Source organism: Myripristis murdjan, chromosome 5 (genome assembly GCF_902150065.1).
Source record: "Myripristis murdjan chromosome 5, fMyrMur1.1, whole genome shotgun sequence".
NCBI classification, from domain to species: domain Eukaryota; kingdom Metazoa; phylum Chordata; class Actinopteri; order Holocentriformes; family Holocentridae; genus Myripristis; species Myripristis murdjan.
In genome coordinates, this window is record NC_043984.1 from 26960973 (window position 1) to 26985224 (window position 24252).

General features: G+C 41.4%; 1 protein-coding gene and 4 non-coding genes across 5 annotated transcripts; 3 read left to right on the forward strand and 2 right to left on the reverse strand.

The window, feature by feature from the left end:
- Window positions 1-202: 202 nt before the first annotated feature.
- Window positions 203-15363, forward strand: stimate (STIM activating enhance). The gene is made up of 9 exons (XM_030052350.1): window positions 203-789; window positions 880-1298; window positions 3173-3221; window positions 3325-3420; window positions 3737-3858; window positions 4788-4900; window positions 6888-6965; window positions 7214-7357; window positions 13207-15363. The coding sequence occupies exons 2-9, from the start codon at window positions 1076-1078 to the stop codon at window positions 13318-13320; spliced, it is 939 nt and encodes a 312-aa protein (XP_029908210.1). The 5' UTR covers window positions 203-789; window positions 880-1075; the 3' UTR covers window positions 13321-15363.
- trnae-cuc (transfer RNA glutamic acid (anticodon CUC)) lies at window positions 8649-8720 on the reverse strand. Its single transcript has one exon. It is a non-coding gene; the product is annotated as a tRNA-Glu (tRNA).
- On the forward strand, window positions 10912-10984 carry trnar-acg (transfer RNA arginine (anticodon ACG)). The gene has a single exon. It is a non-coding gene; the product is annotated as a tRNA-Arg (tRNA).
- Window positions 12037-12109, forward strand: trnar-acg (transfer RNA arginine (anticodon ACG)). The gene has a single exon. It is a non-coding gene; the product is annotated as a tRNA-Arg (tRNA).
- A 2350-nt stretch (window positions 15364-17713) lies between the features above and the next one.
- Window positions 17714-17785, reverse strand: trnae-cuc (transfer RNA glutamic acid (anticodon CUC)). Its single transcript has one exon. It is a non-coding gene; the product is annotated as a tRNA-Glu (tRNA).
- Window positions 17786-24252: the final 6467 nt, after the last annotated feature.

Genomic DNA, 24252 nt, shown 5'->3' on the forward strand with positions numbered 1-24252 from the left:
CGGACATTGGACTTTTGGTGGTATCACATTTTCTTTTTTCGTTTGCCCAAAACTGGGGTAGCAGCGAAAAAAACCCAGGCCTTTTTTAGGATTGCACCTGCCACCTCTTACTACCCCCTAGATACGCCACTGACTGTGAAAGGGTCCCCCACAATAGGCCTACATTTCCCAGCATTCCTCTGTAATACGTCGATCACATGACAGTGCGTCTGTCAACATGAGTGGGCACTGCTGGGCAGAGAAGCAGCTGGATGTGCGCTATTCGCGACCTGCAGATTTTATTTCATATCCGCCTTTGGCACATAAACCGAGTATTGTTCCAGACCCGGTGAGAACCCGGTGTCATGCATTTTGTCCATGCCAAAAATATTTTGCCTGTACTTGGAACTGAAACTTACGAGCCTGGCGTTAGCTACGGCGAACTATGTAGCTTGTAAGCTAGGTAGGTAAAATTAGCAGCATCCTGGCCGCTGATGCCGCTTTACTATGGTGGCTGGTCGGCTGAATAAACAATTTCCCATTTATTAGCCCGCACAGCAGGACAGCGTTTAGCAGAAGTTACAATACTGGAAAGTGTCTTTGTGTGTATGCGAGTGGTTCAAGTTTATAATATCTGACACGGGCTAACTAACGCTAGCTTGTGTATTTGCGTGCGGACTAGCTTCGCCTGCAGAGAAGAAAATTCCGGGATGACCTAGGAAATTTTTTGCTTCCCCCTTGCAAACCAGCCAGGGATTTTTAATGCTGCGGCTCGGGTTCAGACCGAGTAGAGGAGCCACTTGCAGTGAGGTAAAACGTAATTTCAGCTTCCAGTATCCGTTTTGACCCCTCTGCCTCTTAATATCAAGTGCATCATGGCTCTTTGGATGTCTACACCAGGAGAATGAGTCCGCACTTGCCAGCCGGAGGATGTCACTACTTTTCTCAGAAGACTGTCCTGCTCAACATATTGATTGCTAGCTGACCATTATCTGCTGGAGAGGACTGGGGCGCCCACAGAGTCTGTGTGCAGCAAACAACTGACCTCAGCTTTACTTTCCACTCCACTCCACATTTCGTGAGAGTGGCCAGCCCCATGTCAGTAAGTGGGGTGAATTTGCTTTACCAGGTCGGAGACGTGGCATTAGGAGGTCCCGGAGGAGCAGCGCTGCCCGCCATGTCCTCAGCCAACACGTCGGTGTCCAGCAGCCCCACGACAGGTCCAGATGCCCGGGGCTGCGAGAACGGCGCCCTGATGGACTCCTTCGGGATTTTCCTACAAGGGCTTCTGGCTGTCGTCGCCTTCAGCACGTTGATGTGTGAGTATGTCAAGAGGTGACGTCAGATAGCTGACGATGTAAACTGTGCAATTATCCAATCACATCACTCTGGTAATCACAGCAGTATTGATCACAGCTGGGAGAAGCCGCTGCCACCTCTTAAGAAAACCCTCTTTGTCCTTGTGGAAATACCTTAGAGATGAATGTTGTGGCTCTCTCAAAGGGTTTTTCAGTTTGCAAGTGGCAGAGTTTGTGCACAACATTGCAAAGAAGATTAACAAAAGCACTCAAAATTGAACCATTTTCCATTGTCCAGTCAGGTTTTGACACAAAAGCATCAGCTGTTTGACCTTTGTAATGACTACAGCTTCAGCTTGAGTGTCTCAGGTCTTGCCGGCTTTGGCTGAGCAGAGTGCATCCTCACGGCGGTGAGGAATGTTCTGCACTTTGGAGCTGTTTGCCCTGAGGCAGCTGTCTTGGCAGAAGAGCAGGCTGAGGCCTCTGTCCGTGCCTGCATCACACCCAACTGTACTCTGGGTGTGTCTAGTCTGAAGTCATGCTTGTGCTCAGGACAGAAAGAGGTCACAGCTTGCGGTATAACAGTCCCATATAAAAAATACAAAAAAAGCCCTTAGTGTATTCCTGTTTTGGCAACATAGCGCCACTGAGGAAGGGAACCCACTGTTAAGATGATGTTTGATGTGGTCTCTGGCGCTCTAATAGAACTTATATAGAAGTAACGGGTAACTGTCCAACAGAGGCATCACAGCTTTGACTAACAAAATGAATATAAGAGAACTAAATCAGCGAAGGCATAAAGCATTGAAGCACTTCTCTCACCCTGCAGGCAGCCCTGTGTCAGCGGAGTTATGATGGCGGTGGTGGTGGTGGTGGTGGTGGTAGTGGTGGTGGGGGGGGTCCATAGAAAACAAGCCACTATTGTGAGGAACAGCACGAGCTTTATTTGTGTTAGACATTACTCTGCTTTCAGAGTCGAGCCTTCTTGCATCACACCCCACAGACACTCATACACACAGGGATTAATTAAAGAGAAGACTCCTAAAAAGCCTGTAACTCACAGGCCCAGCGTAGCAATCACACTGACAGGTAGCTGCAATCTTTTGTTATACCTGGGGAGCCGGAGCTTTGCACGTTTTTGTGACTGCCATGTTGATTCTGGTCAAGACAGCTTTATATTCTACTTTTACCACTGTGTTACTACTTTCTAACACTGTAGATTTCTTGATCTCGTACATGACAGGGTAGATCCGTGACTTCAAACACTTGAGAATCTATTTCCTGCTTCCACATCTCTCCATTGCCAAGTCTGAAAGAAACATTTCCATGCTCTTCCTTTGCCTTGCCAAGCTGAAAATTAGAATATCAGATTTTTCATATCACGATTGTTTTGTGTACTATCAGCAGTTTTTAGGTACTGGTCTGCTAGTTCTGCTTCCTCTTCATGCCAGCTACACAGTCGCAGATTTGGCCTGTATCAGGCAATAAATCTCTTACTCATTTTAACTCAAATATGTAAACAACAGTTTATTGTAGATCAGATAAGGAACTTGTTGATATGTCACATGTGAGCTTGGTTGTGAGACAGTTTAATACTCAGAAAGAGGAAGTCCGCTGACATTTCCAGTCATAAATATATTATGGTAATTCAAGACAAGACTTTTAATCAGACTGTGAAGGAAATCAACTCAGTTTCCATCTATCTGGTAGAAAGAAGCTATTACAAAACTGTATTAAAATGTAGACTGGACCGTGGACAGCTCAGGAGCGTTGTAATTCAGTTGAATGAAAAGCACAGCGATGCTGTTTGATCAGTGTGTGCCTGAGTGTTCCTGCGCTGCATGCACTGCTGTAAATCCCCATCATTATAATAAGACATGCTGTTTCCTCCACAGTGAAGCGCTTCAGGGAGCCCAAGCATGAGAGGAGACCCTGGAGGATCTGGTAAGGCGGCAGAGACGGCTCAAATTCATTTCTCCGTAATGCTTCAAATGCATCCTGTGGGAATTCCACTTGGAGACGCATCAACTTTCCCGTTCCTCCGCAGGTTCCTGGACACCTCCAAACAGGCCATAGGGATGCTGTTCATCCACTTTGCCAATGTCTACCTGTCCGACCTGACAGAGGAGGACCCCTGCTCACTGTGAGTCCATCCTGCTGATTGTGTGTGGTCATATGTTTTTGACCATGCCTGAGTCTGCAGCATGTTACAGATACACTTGCAGAGTGACTTCTGTGTACACCACCTTATTCCAAGAGGATGAGCTAATTAGTCTACCTCATTTCTTCATTATTTAAATCTGAACTCATACAGCATGATAAAGTAGACTGGCTGTCTGGGAGCTGAATCTGATGTGGTAGTGAGAGTGCAGGAGGATGGCTGCTTGGCCAGTGGTCAGGCCCCTCCTACACTCTGTGCACCCCCATCCAGAATTCACTCGCTTCTCTCTGTCCTCTAGATACCTCATTAACTTCCTGCTGGATGCGTCTCTGGGCATGTTGCTGATCTATGCCGGAGTTAGAGCCGTCAGTGCTATAGTGGAATGGAGGCAGTGGGACTCTCTGCGTTTTGGAGAATATGGTGAGGACCTTTATTTGTGTGTGTGTGTGTGTGTGTGTATTTTTGTGTGTTAGAGACGCAAAGCCACTGAGGCGCTTCACTCACTGACCTTTTCCATGATTATGTCTTGAGAAAATGAGCAGACCTCAGCACCAAAACTTAGCTGTGTTGGATGTACTTTTTTGTTCTACCAGTTAAAGTGTATGTGGCTTTTATGTTTGAGCAGCATATTTGAAGTATGTATGATCCCATCAATGTTGCAGGCTGTTTTTACTCAGGCCTTCACTCTGTGGATCTTTTAAAAAAAAAAAAAAAAATCAGTGTGTGTGACTTGATGATTAAGCCACTGGTCTTTAAACAGTGAGTTAGTAAGCATTTTGGTGTAAAAGTGTTTTCTGTGTCATGTATGAAGGGGATGCATTTGCTTTTCCTAATAATAACAATAAGCACAACAATATGTACGATATATATCATCACCTGTTACTAAATTTATATAAGGTAACAGAATTATGCCCACAGCATGAATAGCTAACATTGGTTTTGTATATGAGGTGCATAATGGGCAGCAGCTAATTTGTTGAGGATATCACATCTCAATACTTTTGACCTCACTTACACCTCTACCCTCTCCCTGAATCCTCTTTGCTCAAGCACCGTCTACATGGTGGTACCTGTAATGTCCAACGGGGGGCAGTGGCTGCCCTAACCACTGAAATGCTGCAGCGTAATACAGTTTGTTTTCTTGCACTGCCAGTGTTTTTGTTTGTCCCAAAACAGTTTGTTTAGAGGTGAAACAAATCTAATAATGTGCTGCCATCCATAAATATAAAACTAAGCAGATATTTAACTGTCAGTCCTCTGTCTTTTTGCTTTCTTGTATGTGTGTGTGTGTGTGTGTGTGTGTGTGTGTGTGTGTGTGTGTGTGTGTGTGTGTGTGTGTGTGTGTGTAGGAGAGCCAGTGCAGTGCACAGCATGGGTGGGCCAGTGTGCCCTCTACATCCTCATCATGATGTTTGAGAAAGTCCTGATCATTCTGGTCCTCCTCATCCCCCAGTGGAAAAAGGTCAGCATCACTAAGGCTTGGCCAGATGGTACAGAGGGGAACGGCAGCAGACAGATAAAGAGACCCTATTTACACCTGGCATTTCATGTGACGTGTATCCAAATTGAACTCTGAGTCGATTTATCCACAGTTGTTATCAAAAATGCATCTCCGGCAGCCAAAATCCAATTTTCCTCCCCCTGCAATTTCTCTTACAATATGCAAATGTATTTTCCTGAATGTAGGCCTTGTTTTTACTCATCCTTTTTGTCTTTTAACTAACGGCAAGACAGTAGGTATTTGGTGTATTTTTACCTTTTCCCTCTTTGGCAATCTGGATAGATAGTAGGTCCTAGAATTGCAGATTTTTTTTTTGTTGGATCTAATTAAAGTTGGAGAGAGAAACCAGCTGCAGTACTTAAAAGGATCCGAGGACAGCAGTAAACATCTGTTTCATTTGCAATGGTAGAGGTTTTACCTGTTGCCTTACAGTGTTTGCCTCCTCACTTTTTTTTTTCCATTTTTGGAGGAGTATAGGGATTAAATATATGTGGCTTGCAGAAAAATTTCCATTTCCATCTGGCTAACTTAGGGCCACTGTATGTCAAACTGCCTGGCTCCTGTGTTGTGGTTTGACATAAGCTGCATTTGCACCTTGATTTTTATGTGAATATGTGTGAATGGATTGCTATCCCTTCTAAGAATAAAATATATATATATATATATATATATATATATATATATATATATATATATATATATATATATATATATATATATATATATATATATATATATATAAATAATATAATAATTCACATGGAAGTTACAAAGCAAGTGAGGTTTTTTTCTGGTGCTGGTCCATATCAGCTTCTACCAAAACAGCTAGAGTGAGTGGAGACCTTTGCTTTATAGTCCTAAAAAGAGGAAAAATTGCCATTCAAATTACTTAAAAACATATAATAAGTGTCCTGAAGTCCACTATTTATTTGATTATCTCTTTGATTTTCTGCTCATATTTTGCACCACACCAACAATCACCACAGTTAGTATGCAGACGTTGCTCTCAGATGCTGTTGGGAATACTGGTGTGTTCAGGCAGTTTTTAGTCAAGAATAACAAAATGTACCCTGAAACAAAATACGCTGTTTTTTTTTTTTGTTTTTTTTTTTTTAAGACTTTGTTTTAGAAACCAGGTGGTACCTCCTTTTTGCTACACCAGCAGAATGAAGAGAACATTCACATCGGTGTTGTAATTGATAGTTTAGCAAGTTTATCTGCTTGCTGCCGTAGCCACATTTGGTGTAGTGCAAAACAAAGAGCAAATGGGAAAAGTCAACGAGATTGTGAGGTCAATAACAGACTTTTGAACCGGTGAAATCTTTTGGCTTCAGAACACTTGGATTGTGCTGTTTGAAGTAATTTTATGGTGACTTTTGTACCTTTCTTGGAGCTCTAAAGAAATGTTTCCATTCTCTCCATTTGTTTTTGAGAGGGTTACATAGAAGCTGGCTGGTGATGCCTCTGCGCTGTGTTACATTGACATAGTAGTATCACAGCTGTTTCAAATGCAGTGATCTTGAGTATATGACAAAAGTTAAAATTTTTGATGGATTATCCCTTTAATGCCATGTGTAAATTAGGCCTCTTATTTCTGCTCAGCCATTTTCTTTTATGTTGGTTTTTAAAGAAGAGTAACAATGTGACTGGCGTGACTTGGTCATTAAGTTACATGCATTATGTTGACATCCCTTGACAATTTTGATTACTGCAGCTTTAACCTGAGTCTTTTTTAAAACCTCCTACCCCAAAGGACTGGTTTCAATGCGTGGAGCAAGCCTAGGCTTTGATTGTGTAGTCTTTTTAATTTCTCTTTTACACTGCAGACCTCCATTGAGCTTAATTTTTAGTCTAAGGCAAGGCCTAATGTCTGTGTTTCGGGCTGAAGGTATTGCATGTATGCTTACGTCTGTACGTGTCTGTGTGTCGGCGTGGGTGTGTGTCGCAGCTGGCTCTCCTCAACCCCATAGAAAATCCTGACCTGGAACTGGCCATCGTCATGCTCATCGTTCCATTCTTCATCAACGTAAGTCTGCTGTTCCTATATGTCTCTGTTATGCCCTCTTGATTATGCAGCACAACATAATATGCCTTTCTCAGTGAGAATCCATCATTGGTGACCCCAGTCAGTCTGCTTTGTTTATACCATTGTTGATGTCTAATGTGTATGAATGTGACAAATTCTGTCTCTCATGGAAAAATATTAAAACTGCCTTTGTTAATTGCACATGAGGCAAAAATCAGTCACCAAGGCCTTTTCTCTGTTTCCCTCAGGCCCTCATGTTCTGGGTAGTTGATAATTTCCTAATGAAGAAACACAGGACAAAAGCCAAGCTGGAGGAGAGGGAGGAGGACTCACGGGGGAACAGCAAAGTGCGCTACAGACGGGCTCTCTCCCATGAAGACTCTGAGTCAGAGGTAAGGCCACAGCGACTCTATTGTTGTAGACACCAGGACCGGTGCCAAGCAACACACTGTCCCTTTTAATTTTTGAGGCATGTGCTGGGTGATAATTCAGTGTTATCATGTATTTGTTTTTCATATCTTGACAAAATCAAACAGATGGCAACAAGCATATCCTTTATTTAAGAACAGGCAAGGAACATTGTAAGAAATATTTGAGAATTTTACTTTAGTTGGACATCAGACCTAATATTAAAATGGTTTATTGGAACTAACATTAGTTTGATAATTAACATAATTTTCACATATTGAGTTATATCATGATATACATCATGTCACACATTGATGCAGAAAATAATTCTTATGAGTATCATGGTTTTGATTTCAACTGTAACGCCCAGCTTTACTGAGTTCAGTGCACATTTAAAGATGACCTATATGAAGAAAATATCCCTGAGGAGTGAGCTCAGAGTAAATACCCCTTGAATATGGCACAGCCGTCTCCCAAATTCCCTCTTTTGAGCTGCTGAGGCTGTGCGTGTTGTCTCAGCACGAAACAACCGTTCAGCTGTCTACTGTTCTTGGCCTCCTTTGGCTCTACTGACTAACACCTGGCATGGATAAACTTAGTACAGTTTCAACACACACACACACACACACACTCACATTCACACGGACTGAGCAGGAGCCGTTAGTCAGCCTAGGTGGTGGCCATGCCCTGTGACATTATAGCCCTGTAAAGCAGCTGGGTCTTACGCAGTGCTCCGCTCCACAGAGCTCAGACAGCCACACCACTCGTCCACGACAGATGATGTCATAAGGCCAGTCAGCTTTGAACAAGGGGACCTTTTAATATGCATCCTAGTAACCACCCAAAAGTACCCCAAAGTGATCAGACAGTTATCCATAAGTATGACAAAGTGGGTACTTAAATGTACTTTTGGGTACATTTGAATTATTGTCTGTAATTTGGGTCTGTACATTTGGGTATCTGAGCTGCTTCTGGTACTTTGGGGAACTTTTGAGTACCTTTAGGTAACTGAGCACTTTGAGGGGTACTTCTGGGTGATTAGTAGGACCTTTTTTGTTGAGCAGAAGTTAATAGAATGGAGTCAGTATTGGTTAGTTTTTTTTTTATTTGCACTGCATTATGGTTTCAAACAACTCTCATTGTTTCTTTGATGAGTGTTTGTGCTTGATTAGATTGTTGATGTTTTTATAGTTCTTTGTGTCTAAGTTGCAGTAGTTGACTTTGTGGAGCTTTCCCATTTTTGCTGAATTGTAGAATATGTTGTGAAAAACCTTGTTCCCTGACCGGGAATCGAACCCGGGCCGCGGCGGTGAGAGCGCCGAATCCTAACCACTAGACCACCAGGGAGGTGTGGGGTGTCTGCAGAGGCATGCTCTTGTGACAAGAGAGAGACGCTTTGAAAGAGTTTTGTGCCCCACACTTCCTCTAGGGTAAAGTTTTTTTGTTTTGTTTTTTTTTTTCCAACATGAGCACCACCAGTATCTACTGATGTGTTGTCATGCTTGTTTTTACAAATTTCCTAATAACTGAGGTGAAGACCTTTTCATGAGGCACTAAGGAATCAAGTGGGGCTGACAGCATGAAGGAGTCTGATTTTATAGCAGTGTCTAGCCAACATATTGTACAGCTGCAGAGTAACTTCCCTTCCTCTGACACTACCTATCTGTTTTCCATTTGCTTGAATAGATTATAGCTGCTCACTTCAGAATCCATGAATAAAAATGTGTTCTAGATTCATAACTCACTCAGGCACTGAGCTTTAGGCAGGCATTTCCTCATATCAATTTGAGCTGTATTTATGTCTGTGGGAGAAGAGTTGGCAACTTAAATTGAGAGTCAGAACCAGGGCTGCCAACTTTCTGCAGGAGCTTGAAATTAGATTTACCTTGTAGAAGTGAAAAGTGCGCGGCAGGCAGTGAGGACATGTTGGGATAATATGGCACTGATCAGTACACAGGATATGATGTTACTGCCTCTCATTCTGTAATCCAAAGTGAGCCTTCATATAGAGAATGCTCCACTACCATGCGAATGACTAAGTAGCTGAAATTGTTTATTAATAAAAATTTACATAGAGGAAAACCTGCAAAACAGGACATGAGGAAAAAAATATAAATGCAATCTACAAAAATGTATACAATCTTTGACATTTCATATATAAATATATGTGTGGTGTGTCTATGTATAGCCTATACGTGTGTGTGTGTGTGTGTGTGTGTGTGTGTGTGTGTGTGTGTGTGTGTGTGTGTGTGTGTGTGTGTGTGTGTATACAGGTGCATCTCAAAAATAAGAAAATTGTGGAAAAGTTCATTTTTTTCTGCAACTTAATTCAAAAAGTGAAACTTTCATCTATTCTAGATTCATTATATATAAAGTGAAATATTGAAAGCTTTTTTGTTTTAATTTTGATGATTACTGGTTACAGCTCATGAAAAATCAAAAATTCAGTCTCTCAGAGTATTAGAATATTACATAAGACCAATCAAAAATAGGATTTATAACACAGAAATGTGACATTCTGAAAAGTATGTTCATTTATGCTCTCAATACTTGGCCGGGGCTCCTTTTGCACAAATGACTGTGTCAGTGTGGCGTGGCACTGAGGTGATCAGCCTGCTGAGGTGTTATGGAAGCCCAGGTTGCCTCGATAGCAGCTTTCAGCTCGTCTGTATTGTTGGGTCTGGTGTCTCTCATCTTCCTCTTGACCCCCACAGATTCTGTATGGGGTTCAGGTCAGGCGAGTTGGCTGGCCAGTCAAGCACAGTAATACTATGGTCAGCAAACCAGTTACTAGTAGTTTCGGCACTGTGGGCAGCTGCCAAGTCCTGCTGGAAAAGGAAATTAGCATTTCCATGAAGCTTCTCAGGGGGCAGAAACATGAAGGGCTCTAAAATCTCTTGGTAGACGGCTGCGTTGACTCCAGACTTGTGCTGTGGCTGCCATGTCATCTGCTGTGTTTTTTTTTCTCCTTTTTTTCAGGCTGTCATGTGGCTCATGAAGGGTTAAAATATCTGTGATATAATGAAGTCATCAGTGTAATTTTAAATTCAGTCTAAAACCAGTATTATGGAGTTGTAACAATAGGCTCAATATGACTATGGCATGTGCCTTCATCAGTAACTTGGTAGGGGAGTTCATGCTGCTTCATAAAACATGAATATTGAAATATTTGCAAATTAAATGTAATGAAATTAGGTGCATGGAGTGAGAGGCTGTCATCAGGGCCATTTCAGTATGAGACATAGTTGGAGATTGAGAAGTGGCTGGCTTCCATGGTAATAAATTGTACTGCAACCGCACAGGCATGTCCTCACTTATTACAGGCTATTTATAAATATGATGAGTCAAATATGCTTCACTGGTCTCTAAATGCTTTTGAATGAGCTTTGACGCTGTGTTCTGTCCCTCCTGTGTTGGGGTAATGAGTCACAGATTAGAAGCGTGGGCCAGAGAGAGGTGAAGAGGAAGTAATTAGGTATGCGAGGTTGGCTTTTGTGCACCACACTTGTCTTTTGTGTGAAGCCTGCAGCTGCACAGCGGGCCAGTGGCGCAATGGATAACGCGTCTGACTACGGATCAGAAGATTCTAGGTTCGACTCCTGGCTGGCTCGTCTCTGCTTTTTTCATTCCTTTTTTTCCTCTGGTAAGAGGGTTATGGCTGCCCTTATATTAAATACTCCAGTTGTAGGGCTGCAGCAACAACAAACCTACCAAACTGTGGGCTTAGGAAGATGACTGCTAGAACAAGGATTTGTGTTCCTCTGATTTATTTGCTAACTTTGTGCTCGTTTGTTTTTGTTAAGATTTATTTAGGTGTTTGTCCCTTTTCCCCCTAAGCACTCATTTGGTTGTTTATGCATTTATGCATTTATCAGTTCTCTTTTTGTGAGTAAAGCATAGAATAATCGAGAGTAAATCACAGAAAATGCAATGTGTACTCACATTAACAGACAAAGCACATTTGTGCTGCCTTAAAGAAAACACAAGTACAGTGTCACACGCCCCAAAAGAAAAGAACAGAGCCCTGATGACCTCAAGCCATTTGCACCCACCTTCGTATTCATGAGGGCATTCAAGAGGCATTAAAACGCATCTGTTGAATACGAGTTCCAGTTGTGTGATATTTTATAAATTTAAAGTTATACCACTGGTTCTCTTGTAATTTGTTACTAATTTCTTGCTCATTTTTGGGTCATCTTTTTTTCAATCCATGACTCACAAAGTGAATTGTAGTAATCCCAGTTTAAAAGGGCAGCTAAGCTTAATAATAATAAGCTTCCCTGTCTGGGAAATCGCCCCAAAATGTTTTCTGGAATTAGGACTGATGGGAATGTCATGTGAAATCTGCATTGTTTGTTTGTTTACAGCTTGGTTACCTTTTCTGAACACAATTTGTACCTTTCCTAAGTAACAGAACTCTTTCTTTGTCAATGGCCCATTTGTTAGTAGGTATTTGAAGAAATGCAAGACTTGTTTTCCTTGGACTCTAACGTTTGAACAGTGTAAACAGTGCTGAGAAAAGCCAGCTTCATAGTTTGTCACACCACGTGCTCTTGCGCTCAGGGAAGTGCTTGCTTCAGGCTGCTGACACGTGTGTGGGGGTTGGGCTGCGCGGCTGCAGCAGCATATTTATTGGTTGCAGTAGCAGCAGTTGAAGCACAGCGGGCCAGTGGCGCAATGGATAACGCGTCTGACTACGGATCAGAAGATTCTAGGTTCGACTCCTGGCTGGCTCGTTCGTTTTTCTAGCCGCTCTGTTTGCATTAGAGAAAGACTGTGAGTTTTGTCCTGCAGAGACTAAGGATCACATTCACTTTGTTCACCGACTAAAAGAAAGTACAAGCATTAGTCATTCAGCCATACTGGAAAGATCTTGTTTGATATTGCATGCTGACATGCATGGTACAATGACAGCATAGTTATGTGCCTTTGAGCATTACTCATAGAATTTCTGGAATATTTAATTTTAAAAGCTGAATTCCACTTTATAAATTCTCTGAAGTCAGCAATTATCTTGGAATGTCACGAACGGGTCACTGACCTGATATCTACAGGCATGCATGTTCCAGCGTGTTTCACACATAATGAACGCATTTAATGGTGGTTATCAACCACTCTTGCAGGCAGTGGCCATTTTCCACAGCAGGGCAAAATGGAGTTTACCTTGAATGAGAGCAGCATCAAGCAATTTATTTGGTGGAAAACACTGTGCTTCTGATAAATCAAGTCTCTGTTAGTTAGGTAAAAGGAGGAATTAAAGTGATATAATCCCAGGCTGGCTTTGATTTTTTTTATTTTTTATTATTAATTCAGGACTCCTCTGAGCTGAAAGAACACAGATGAGCCACCACATGTAGGGTGCAGTTATGCTAAAAGTCAGGCAATTTTACCTCATGCCCTAATTTGATATGGGGGGAAAAAAAGCCTCATTAAAATATAAAATACAAAATGTTTTGGGATTACTAGGAAACAACAAAATAAATTTTATTGCAATGCAAAATGTACAGAAGTCAACTAAGTTTAATACAGTTTAAGGGGCATGCTTTCAGTGGGGAGAAGTACTATTTTGTTTCCTCTTTTAATAGTACTGCTGATTGGTTGAGGTATGGTGAGGTGAAATGTTTCAGCTCCACTGGTGTTTTCATACTTTCTGGTACTGAAGTACTCACTAAAATGATCTAAACTGAATTTTCTGACTTCAGATTTTACATGTATGTACAGTTATTCCTGGAGTGCCGAGCACTTGAACTGGGTGTATAAAACTTAATTCAGTTGTCTCTTAATTTTTTAGTGCCATAATAATCAATAATCCCCTTTCGCTTCTGTTTCTCAGATCCTTTTCTCAGCAGACGATGAGATGGATGACTCAGATGAGGATGATGTTCGTCGGCTCACGGGCCTGAAGACGGTGAAGAAGAAGAAGCATCGCATGGGGATCCCCGTCTGACCTGTGTGCCTCGCTTGACTGTTTTGGTCTAATCCGCTCTGGTAGCCATTCACCTCATAGTCCCACGCACATTCCCTGTTCCTCCACAGATTCTGATTTCAGCCGCAGGAGTCGACCCCAATCCTCTGAAACCCCAAAGCTTACAGTGGGTGTCCATTGCTGGTGGATGGATATCTGTGTGGGGGAGTAAGGAGGTGTGGAGTATTTGAACACATAATGAAACGCATCAAATTCCCTTTATTGTTGACTCCCAGAGGACTCATGCACAAGCTGAGATTTAAGACACTGGGAGGCATTTTTGTTGCAGCTAACCTCGCACCGTGGCTCTTTGTTGCATTTTGACATGGCACTCAGTTTACGAGTGTCGGTTCAAAGACACTGTTTGGGAAAGGCAGTCCTTTCATTAAAGAAAATTGTATTGCACCACTTATGTAAGTATAAAAGAAACAAAACGTTAACACAGTTTTAATAATGGTTGGACTCTGTGGCGATGAGTATGGTTTTGTGATGCAGTGGTCTAGGGTCATGTCGGTCTGACAAATGCAAATGGCCACAACAGAGACAAAGCATCATATAAAGCCCTGCTATCCAAACAGTTTGATACGTTTGATACTCTGAAACGCCGCCTCTCCTTTCCCAAAAACGATTGTATTCCTAATAATGCAGATTCCATATAAACTGTATGTCTTGTTTGTTTCCTCATGTCGGCTTAACCACCATGGCCTCTGGTGTGTGTGTGTGTGTGTGTGTGTTTGTGTGCGAGAGTGCCTGTGAACATGCGTGCATGCTCTATGTTGGGGAGCATTATTTCCAAAAGTTTGAATTGCTGTATAGATGTGACCCTATCTCTTTCCAGCACAGTTATACACTATACAGTATATCTTGTATGTGATGCTAATCATGTCAAAGCCTGTGTTATGGCTGCAGAGGGAGAGCAGCAATGCTGGGTAACAACAATTTTAATCGTAACCCTTCTTCTTGTAGTGTCCTTTCCCCCTGTTAAACCTGTAGGTTAAAGGATTACAAACACCACAGCAAGATCATCAACATCAGCTCAGCCAGCGCTGTCCGTCTCTGTAGGCATAAGACCGCGGTCTCTCTCTCTCTCTATTTGTCCGTGACCGTTTTCCTGATGTGCTCTGATTGTCTGTGTATTCTTCGTCTTTGAATGTTTCTACTCCTATTTTATTTTGTTTTGTACATTTTGAATGTTACTTTCGGGCCAAAAAGGTGACAAAGCTTGCTCCAAAAGTGGTCTTTATTCTGTCACACAGAATAGATATGGGATGCTCACATTTCTTAAACAGTTTCCCATTCATCACGGCTTTGTTAGTGTTTTGTTTTGTTTTTGTTTGTGTGACGTTCCTGTGTTTTTGCGGTTTATTCCATTTGCTCTTTGTTCCAATAACGTGCCTGAGTGGAATTAACTAGTGTTGTTTTTTTGTTGGTTTGTTTGTTTGTTTGTTTTGGGTTTTTTTGACTGTTCAACCAGAGCCCCAGATCTTCAGGCATGAAGCAGCATTCAGCAGGCTCTGATGTTGAGAATGTGACAGAAGCACAGACCTCTAAACTGTTAGTGACTGTGGACCAGACATGGGAGAGTAAAAGTGTGAGTGTGTGTGTGTGTATGTGTATAGATAAAAATAGGTCGGCTCAATAGATAGATAGATAGATATAGATATATAGAATATAGATATATAATGTATACACCTGTATGTATGTGTGTGCGTGTGTGTGGTTGAATACCATACTGGTCCTTAAACGTAAAGGGAGGGTGGCATAAACTGTGACTGCGATGACTGTGGTGCTGGTAATGATTTCAGTATGATGTTCTTGACATATTAGTAAGGAATAAATGACGGTGTGTATCTCACAGGAGGAAGGTACAGCATCATGAAATAGTTATGGTAACCCTCAGCTCGAGCAGTACAACGAGGGCTTTTAGTATTTTGCAAAATAAAACTAATAAACAATTAAAATTACTTACAAATGATGGACGTAAATTATCATTATATATGCTTTTCCAATAAAGTATGTAAAACAGTTTGGAGTGGCAGGTTGATTTATTTATTTATTTGTTGTCATTTTTTTTTTTTTTTTTTTTTTTTTTTTAACAAATATTTCACATAACTATACCCAAGGATGTGTCATGGTTTGATGGAGGCCCAGGGCACAAGCATTTTTTTCAGGCCAGCCCCCCTCCATTTAAAAGCACACACAAGACCACTAATGCTTGTCATGGGTATTAAGTTCAATAATGTATTTCTACATATCTGTATCTATCTAATTAATTTATTTCTATGTATAATCTATAGCTGTATGCAGGGGAATCCAAGTCCTTGCACTGCGCCTTGCACAACATGTTTACAACAAACAGGACGACACCCTCTCAGCTGAACAGGGAAAATTGAAGAAAGACAAAATATGATGTGTTTAGTTCTTTTGGAAAACATTTCTTTTAGCCTATTTATCTTGTTAACGTAAATAACACTCATTACACTGAAAAATGCATTGATTGAGATTGTGAAGGACCAAGCAGTAAAGCCATGAGGAAACACGATTTGTAAATGAAAAGATGGGTTTTATTTACCCCCCCCAAAAATGCAACTAATTACAAACCAAAGATTTTAAACACTAGTCCTATAAAAGAGGGCCACAAAACATAACTAAATAACTGCAACTAAACCAGATGTTAACTAAAAAAAAAAAAAACGGACCTAACATAATGCATGAGGGAACATATATAGTGGCTTGGCCAAACCAAATAACAGACAAGGGGGTGAACACAAGTAACATCAACTATATCTAAATGCAAAGCAAACCAACAAAACCCCAAACCCTCCTCCTGAAATTTGCAGCTCATGGTTGTGTCCAATCAGCTGGCTTCAACAATTAACAGCCTCCCGTGAGTCAAGCGCATTCTTGGTAGCGACAGCCAATCAGTGCTCCTATCGCTACCAAGAATCTACCAGGAATTGGAGGCTGCGGCCAATCGCAGCCCGTATCGCTACCAAGATTTGCCCCAGCGACTACCAAGAATTGACCAATCAGTGGCCGCCATTGGGGCAAAAGTCCCGGCTCACTTTTACTGTTTCGTTTTATTTCTTCTCCTGAAGTTGTTGTGTTTATTGTAAATGAATGAATAAATAGTTCGATGAATAATATGTTAGCAGACAAAAAGAAGTTTTTAAAGGAAGGTGGCCGCTCCAGTCCAGGTCCCCTTCCCCTCATCCACTATTAAAGTTACCCCTTACTTACTTGAAAAATTTTTTCTTTGACCCTGGTGGGACAAAAGCTGTGTATAATGGTGCAGCTAATACCTACTGTAAAATATATCTATATATTATGGTATAATATACTAGACATATACTGTAGCGTAGTATTTGTTGTAGGCCTACTGTTGTACCTTGCTGTATTTTATGGCTAATACTAGTGACAGCATGTATCACTCCCTTATAATGCTTTAGTAGTAAAAATATGGGTGTACTGTGGTCATAATAAGAGACCGCAACGCGCTCGGGTCGAACGGGATTCGATCAACTGATCTCGGGTGTATGTTGCGCCATTTTTGGTACCCTTACATCGACTAATGCGCGCCACACCTTTTCCTCTACCAGGAAGCATCCTCCATCAGCAGCACGGTAATTCAAACAAAGAAACAAATGATTAATATAACGAATTACTGCTTTTCATAACCCTACACTGTAAAAGTGTGCGCTCCATATAGAACAATGTGCGGTTATAAAATAAATAAAGAGATCCTAAATCCAACAAACTTTGTTGAGGTGTTACCTGCAAATGAAATAAACCTGTGCGAGTAACAAAATAATGACTATACTGAAACTAATTTGGTGAGAAAGTGTGAGTTATGCGGCAGTGTTACCATGTGTGGCTGCATGTGGCCATCACAGAGATTAAAATAATGGAATACAAGATAGGGATCAGAGAGGTCACCAGGGTAGGTCTACAGTGTTTGACATTTACTTTTTTGTGGGAACTCAGCTCCCACATAACTCAAACCCTACCCACATATCTATGATTAAAAAAAAAGTTTGTGTTTGGAGCATTAGATACTATTGTAGAATTTTAAGTTTCACTTTTCGTTTTAAAATAAGCATTTTCTGAGTGCAGTACAGCTGATCTGTGTATCGCCAAGTAACAGAGTGTGACGTGCACTTCAGGCGCAGCTTTATACATGCCAGCCTTTTGTTTATTTTGTCCCTCTCATATTTCAGAGGGCTCCTTTCACTCTGCCCAATCACAGTGGACTGTCTTCTGGGAGTACAGGCTGAAGCCACATGAATCGCCTGACTTCAGGTCCGACGGGTCCAGTTCGTAATCCATCTTTAATTAAACAGATATTTCACGGAGTGTTTAGCGATCAAAAGGTCTGTTCCCTGACCGGGAATCGAACCCGGGCCGCGGCGGTGAGAGCGCCGAATCCTAACCACTAGACCACCAGGGATCTTGTTCATTGCCATTTTGTGTCTGCTTAAGAAGTTTCTGGCACCGCCTTGGGGTGTGGAAGAATGTGTTTTGAAAAGAAGTCTCTCTGGGCATGATTTAGTGTATCGTCTATTTCCTGCCACTTGACGCAGCACTTTGACTCAGATTCGGAGAAAGGCTCATCCAGATTATTTGACCTTAGTCTCATCTAAGTTAACAGCAATTATGATTATGAGATGTGAAATAGATCCACTGTAAAATCCTAAGCATCCATACACAAACACATATTTAGTGATGCCAGTAAGAGACGAACTCAGTAAGAAGTGTGGCTCTTGGGAAGCAGCCTCACTCAGCTTTCACTGAGCGCTCATACACACCAGAACGCCCATTTTCCATTTGTCACTTTCACCGTGCATGCTGTGTTTTCATACCCCGCCTGACGCAAAACATATCATTTGCTTTGTTGATTGCTTTTTTGGTTTATCCCCAGTAACCATGAACTCCTGTAGTATGATTACAAATGGCACCAGAGGAGCCCTAACTATACACAAGGGCTGTGGTGTTATGAATTCCCTTAAGGCTATTAGGATGTTTATAACCAGTTATGTAAGTAAATGTCCACCCCTGCCAACAAGGGCGCTACCTTGAGCCTGCCAATCATGCATTAGTCAGGTCTGCCAGAGGCTCATTTTGTACTACATACTGTACTTACAAAGCTCCTGCACCCACACAAACATACATTTACTTGCGGTGTCACAGATGGCCATTACAGACACAGAACTTTTTTTTTTTTTTTTTTTTTTTTTTAACAGCTCTTGATGAGAATCACCAGGTATAATCATCCAGATGAAGACTAAAGTGTCAGTTCTTAGTCATTCCTCTAAAGTGATCATGTTTTTTTTATATATGTTCTTAATTCAGCACCTATACTCAGACCTTAAGATTGTCTAGAATGTGAATGTGAATGAGGCCCGAGCCACTGCTGGCATTGCATTGGGATTCTCTCTGTATCACTGCTTCTTATTTAAAATACTGAGTCAATTTCTCCATCTCTTTCAGACATGGTAACACCCATGCACTGATTTCAGATTATGATGCCATGCTTTCTGACTAAGTATCAACTAAACTGTTTGCTTACTTACTCTCTCTTCAACCCTCTTTTTTTCCAAACCACACCATAATACCATGTAACAAAAATGCAATAAACAACATGACAATCTAATGTAGGAACTACAGAAAGATTAGACTAAATTCAACTGGAAATGCAAATGGAAAAATAATGACAGTGATGAAAAAGTAATAATTTAGGTGTGCTTGAATGACCAAAACATTCTTTATATGAATATTAATGTTACAGTAATCTTTAGCAGTTGCATAAACAGTGTAACATTTAAAGCAAGGTGTCTAATTGGTGTAATTGTAAGATTTCATGGACCAAAACGAAGCATTGCACTACTTTGTCTGATACAGGTAACAATAACCCATATAAACCAGAGGGGGGAAAACATCCATGTAAAAACAGGCAATGACCAAAAAACAAAACAAAAACAAAACAAAACAAACAAATAAAAAAAACATGACAGGGATCCTGGGTATTTGATGCCAGTCATAGTTGAGAAATCTTAATTCATTTTCTTGTGCATGTGCCTTGTTATAATGTGGCCCTGCCTTGCCAATACATTGCATTTACTAATTACATTATAATTGTTCTGCCCAGTGATAAAGGGTCTTACAGAATGTGGTGCCATCACTGATAGGAATACATATTGCTCATTATAACTCTAGAAAGTATTAAGAAACAAACACAACAGTTAACAGTCCTGCGATGCTTTTTATAAGAACCGCCCCCCCCTACACACACACACCCCCACCCACCAAAAAAAAAAAAAAAAAAAAAAAAAAAAAAAAAACTTGGATTAAACTGGATTAAATCCATGTTGCAGCAAAGGAGTCAGAGTCCCAGCCACTGGAACGTCAGGGAGGTGGCGTGGCCTTCACCAGCCCGCAGTCGGTGTTTAGGGAACGTAGTAACTTGGCGCCTTGTGTTGTGAATTATCAGCTGTTGGCTCCTTAAGCCCATCGTAAAGCACGGGAGACCCATTCCAGCTGCATCAGCCCTCACATCACACCTAATAATACACACTGACAACAGACAGAGAGGGACAGAGGGCAGGGGCTCTAACTGACTCACTGACAGGAAATGTGTGTGAGGGTCTGGCCCCGGCCTATATAATGATCAATCCTGCTGGGGGGCTGGGGCACAAAGACACAGAGCAGAGTAACAAAAAGCCACGTTATCACACGGGGACTTAGTGACTCTGGGATTATCACACCAACCCCTTTCACCATGTCACAGGTGAGTTATTTAAGGACCAATATGCTGCTTTGATTTTAGTGTGGTATAGCATTACACAGTGCCTCAAACCTTGAGTTCAGAGAGTTTTATACAAATGACAATGTTAAAAGTATATGAAATTTCACCCTTTATTTCCCCTCTTATTTTCTTTTTCATAAATCAGTCACCTTCTCCCCCATTTTCCTTACTTTGCTTCAGCCAGGCGAGGTGAAGAAGAAGAAGCGTCCAGTGATGAAGGAGGAGGACCTGAAAGGGGCCCGCAGTAAGCTGGGGCTGAAGGGCGAGGTCAAGAGTAAGACTTATGAAGTCATGGTGGAGTGTGGTGAGTAAAAACCTTTTTTATTATTGTTTCCTGTGAGCCTGGGAACACAGTGATAGAACATAATGTACAGTGTTAGGGTAGGGACAGTAGTGCCTTTCCTCCCTATAATTTTATTCTTTGCTTGATAGATAATTTCTTTTTTATGCTCCTTCTGGGCCTACAGACCCAGATAATGTGTCTATTGCTGCGTGATCAGATGGTAACAGAAGATCATGCTGCCTGAGGTTGTCAGACTCATCACTGGCCAGTAAACAAGTGTAATGGGAGTGGACCAAAGCATTCAGTCATGTGATATGAAGGATATCTTCCACCTTTTTAAAAGGCTATCTGTAGTGTGACCAGCTGAGCGCCTGCCACTGCTTGCTCTGCTTTATTTTCCATTCCTTCTATAGTGAGAGAAGGGGGACCAGCAGTAATCATCTGACATTCTGTTTATTTCTTATGTCATTATGATACAATACTGATCCTGTGTTTTTAATAATGGCACCAGGATATTGGCTTTTTAAAAGTAGTTCTCTATTTGGAATCAACACAGGGGTAAAATCGCTGAAACCTAACCACCAGACACACAAGAAAACTGTCACACTGAAGTGTTGCAAACATGTGATAACGCATTACCGTACAGTACTAAATGACTGAGAATGATATTGTGAAAAACATCATATCACAAAACGTCTCATGAAATTCAAATTGCTGTTCAGCGGGTAGTGATGAACACAATTCAGATGCCAACAGCACAATTCCACACACCAGGATGGCTCCGGTCTGGGCATGTTGTGTTTGTGTTGCCCCTATTTGAGTTTGCCTGAATGAATTATCTGGATTGACATCTCTGAGATTTTTCCAGAACGAACTACAAAGCCTGATGCACTAATGGCTGTTTCTTTTTGTTATTCCAGTCTACGCTGTTTACTTTGTAATATTTGCCTCATTTTATTCAAATAATCTGTCTTAGTCTCACAAAAATGCCTGAAATAATCTGAAATTTATTTATTTGGTTATTTAAATTTATTTTATTTTATTTTATTTTATTTTATTTTACTTGAGCACATCAGCCATTGTCTTAAGCTGGCACTGGCTTCCCCCCCATAAGAACGTAGCTGTTGGCTGATAAAAAATCAGCAGAAGTTGCCATATGAGATTGCTCAGTGTATTCAGTGTGTTCCTGCTCCCCACCTGGCTCTAAACAGGAAGCACTGATGACCCAAAGCACTGAAAATGGTCCAAGATTTAAGAAATGAAGTAATCAGGGCTCTGAAAAGTGGCAGGGGGGGGGGGGGGGGGGGGGGGGGGGGGGGGGGCGAAACAACAACAAAAACATCTTTTTGGTTAAACTGCAGCTCTGTGCAGCTTGGCACTGACTTTCTTTACATCTCCAGCTTGCACACCTCTCCTCCTGTGAGATATCCATCAGCAACTGCCTCTGTCCCATGATGAGCCTCTGCTACAACAGTGCCAGGGAACTATAGTATACCTGAGGTAGTTCCCTATAACTTTCCTGATGGCTGTGCTCTCTAATGTTAACTTCATGCGACCTAGAAACAGGCGGGATTATTAACGTTGTTTGTAGTGCCACCCACCAGTTTAAAAGTAGCATGAGAACATGAGAAACTGACTTATGTGCTGGCCTGCCATGTTGACGTTTCTCCTACTCCCATACTAACTTCTAGTCCATCCTGATGGAGTCGAAGCTCCAGACAAAGTAAAGTCCACAATAGGGATGGACTACATTTTAGAGAGTGATAAGCCCAGCAAAACATGTAGCCTTCAAGGAAGTAACAGTAAAACAAACCGGCCAGATGGCCTAATGTTTACACTAGCTGTGCAGATTTGTTGGTAGTAAGCAGGCTGCACCATGGATCTGGCTGTTGAAATGACTGAACTTAGATGGCAGCGTAATACATAACATTTTTTTTCCCCTACGCTATTCAAACGCTACTAAGTTAATAAATAAGCTCACAACTCAAGTCCAGTCTTGCCCGCATTACAATATTATCCCTTCATCTTTGTTATTTTCTTGCTCACTTCACAAATACCGAGTAATCTGCTGCTGGCCTTGAATGACTTGCATTCATTAACACCAGTGGCCTTTCCACTGGTCAGTTTGTGCAACTCCTATCCATATTTAGCGTTTCACAGTAGAAATAGCCATGGTGCTCAGGTCTCTCAGGTAGCCTTTTTGGAGTACTGTTCCTATAAATTGAACCATCCAGATAATTCATTTTATTTTGCAAATACAGCTTCACTGGGTCACTTGCTACATTCCAGTGAATGGTGAAATGGTGAATGTGTGAGCTTGAAGTGAGTGGGAATACACTGTTACTGCAAGCACACAAAATGTCCAGTCCAAGATGTGAGATGAAACAGGCGTAAGATAAGAATCTGGGAAGGTTATTCCTGGGAGGTGGTGAGAGGGACCACTCTCCTATTTTTAACACATTTCATAAGGACATTTTGTGTGTCTCTCTTTATCTTTCCAGAACGCATGGGCAAAGTGGCTCCGTCAGTCTTCAGCAATGTGAGATCAGGATCAGAGACGGCCCTGACACAGCCTCCTGCACAAGCTCCTGGGGCCAGTGTGTTCAACAAGTAGGCACAGCGAAAAAGCAGGAAACACGCTGGAAGATGAACTGGAATTTTGTAATCTGTATGTGTATGACTGTGTGGGTTTTAATGTAAATATAACATGGATGGCAAAAAAGGGCATTGTACCCCAAACAGTTGTCTCCAAAAGGAAGAATGTTGGGGAAAATAAATGGACTAGTTTGTGCAATATTGACAATGTTGTGCAAGAAACTGCACTTTGCTGTTTGCGCAGCCAGTGAATCAGATGATGGCTTTAGTTTCATTGCTGATTGTTAAAACAGTCTTACATGTTATTTTTTAATAAAAGAAAATGGACTCTTCTTTAAGAACTACTTTCTAATTCTGTGTAGAGACCGTGTCATCAGTGCACCACAACAAGAGCACAGTCACCATGTGTTGATGGAAGCCATTCCTAATTGTTAGGAATGAATAGAACCCCTTGAGCAAAATTTTAGCAAAAAGTAGCAAAATAAATAAATGCTTCTGGCTTTTTAGATAAGTAAACATGCACTCCCACACAACTTCAAACAAACACAGATGCATTACCTTCAACCATGACCCTGCCAGCCTTGCCCAGATCATGCCAAGAAAGAGGTTTCTCATTGAATACACAAAGCCCTCCTTGACTTGGACTCTATCCCTATCATACGCTCTCTACATCCAGCGCTAGCCAAACCAAGCACCATGTTAGCACGATCCAAATTAATTCTCAATAGTCTCATTCATTGCATAAACCGGTAATGAGTTATTAAATTTTCTTCTACTGTGCAACAAACCAGCACAGAAACCTGGACAAGAAATGTTTTTAATCTCAGAGAAGTAGATCATATTTGTAATTCTGACTGATGAGATCATTTCTGACATTTCAATGTGTGACCAGCCTGAATATGTCCAAGTTAGTTCTGGTTGGTCCACACACACATCAGCACAGCCGCTGGGTGGAAGAAAGTCCAGAGGATGGCACAAGAGAACCCGCACACTGTTCTCCATGGTAGGCTTTCATTATTAGATGACAATGCTTCTGTGTTCTCCAAAAATTATTGTCTAATGCAGATAGCCTACTATGTAGAACAGTGGTTCCCTTGGTTTATTTACCAGTCTGAACAGACTGCATGCACTAACAGTGACCTTTGACTTCTTAATCAAATGGTTTGGAAACAAATGTAGATAACACAGATATCTATTTGGAATACAACTTAACTGGTGCAGCACATTGTAGTTG

What these genes read in the sequence shown, in the direction of transcription:
- stimate (XM_030052350.1), top strand. Translation starts at nt 1,076, where the DNA reads ATGTCAGTAAGTGGGGTGAATTTGCTTTACCAGGTCGGAGACGTGGCA. An exon ending in TCTGCGTTTTGGAGAATATG is followed by an intron (nt 3,859 to 4,787) that starts GTGAGGACCTTT and finishes GTGTGTGTGTAG; the next exon opens with GAGAGCCAGTGCAGTGCACA. An exon ending in TCGTTCCATTCTTCATCAAC is followed by an intron (nt 6,966 to 7,213) that starts GTAAGTCTGCTG and finishes TGTTTCCCTCAG; the next exon opens with GCCCTCATGTTCTGGGTAGT.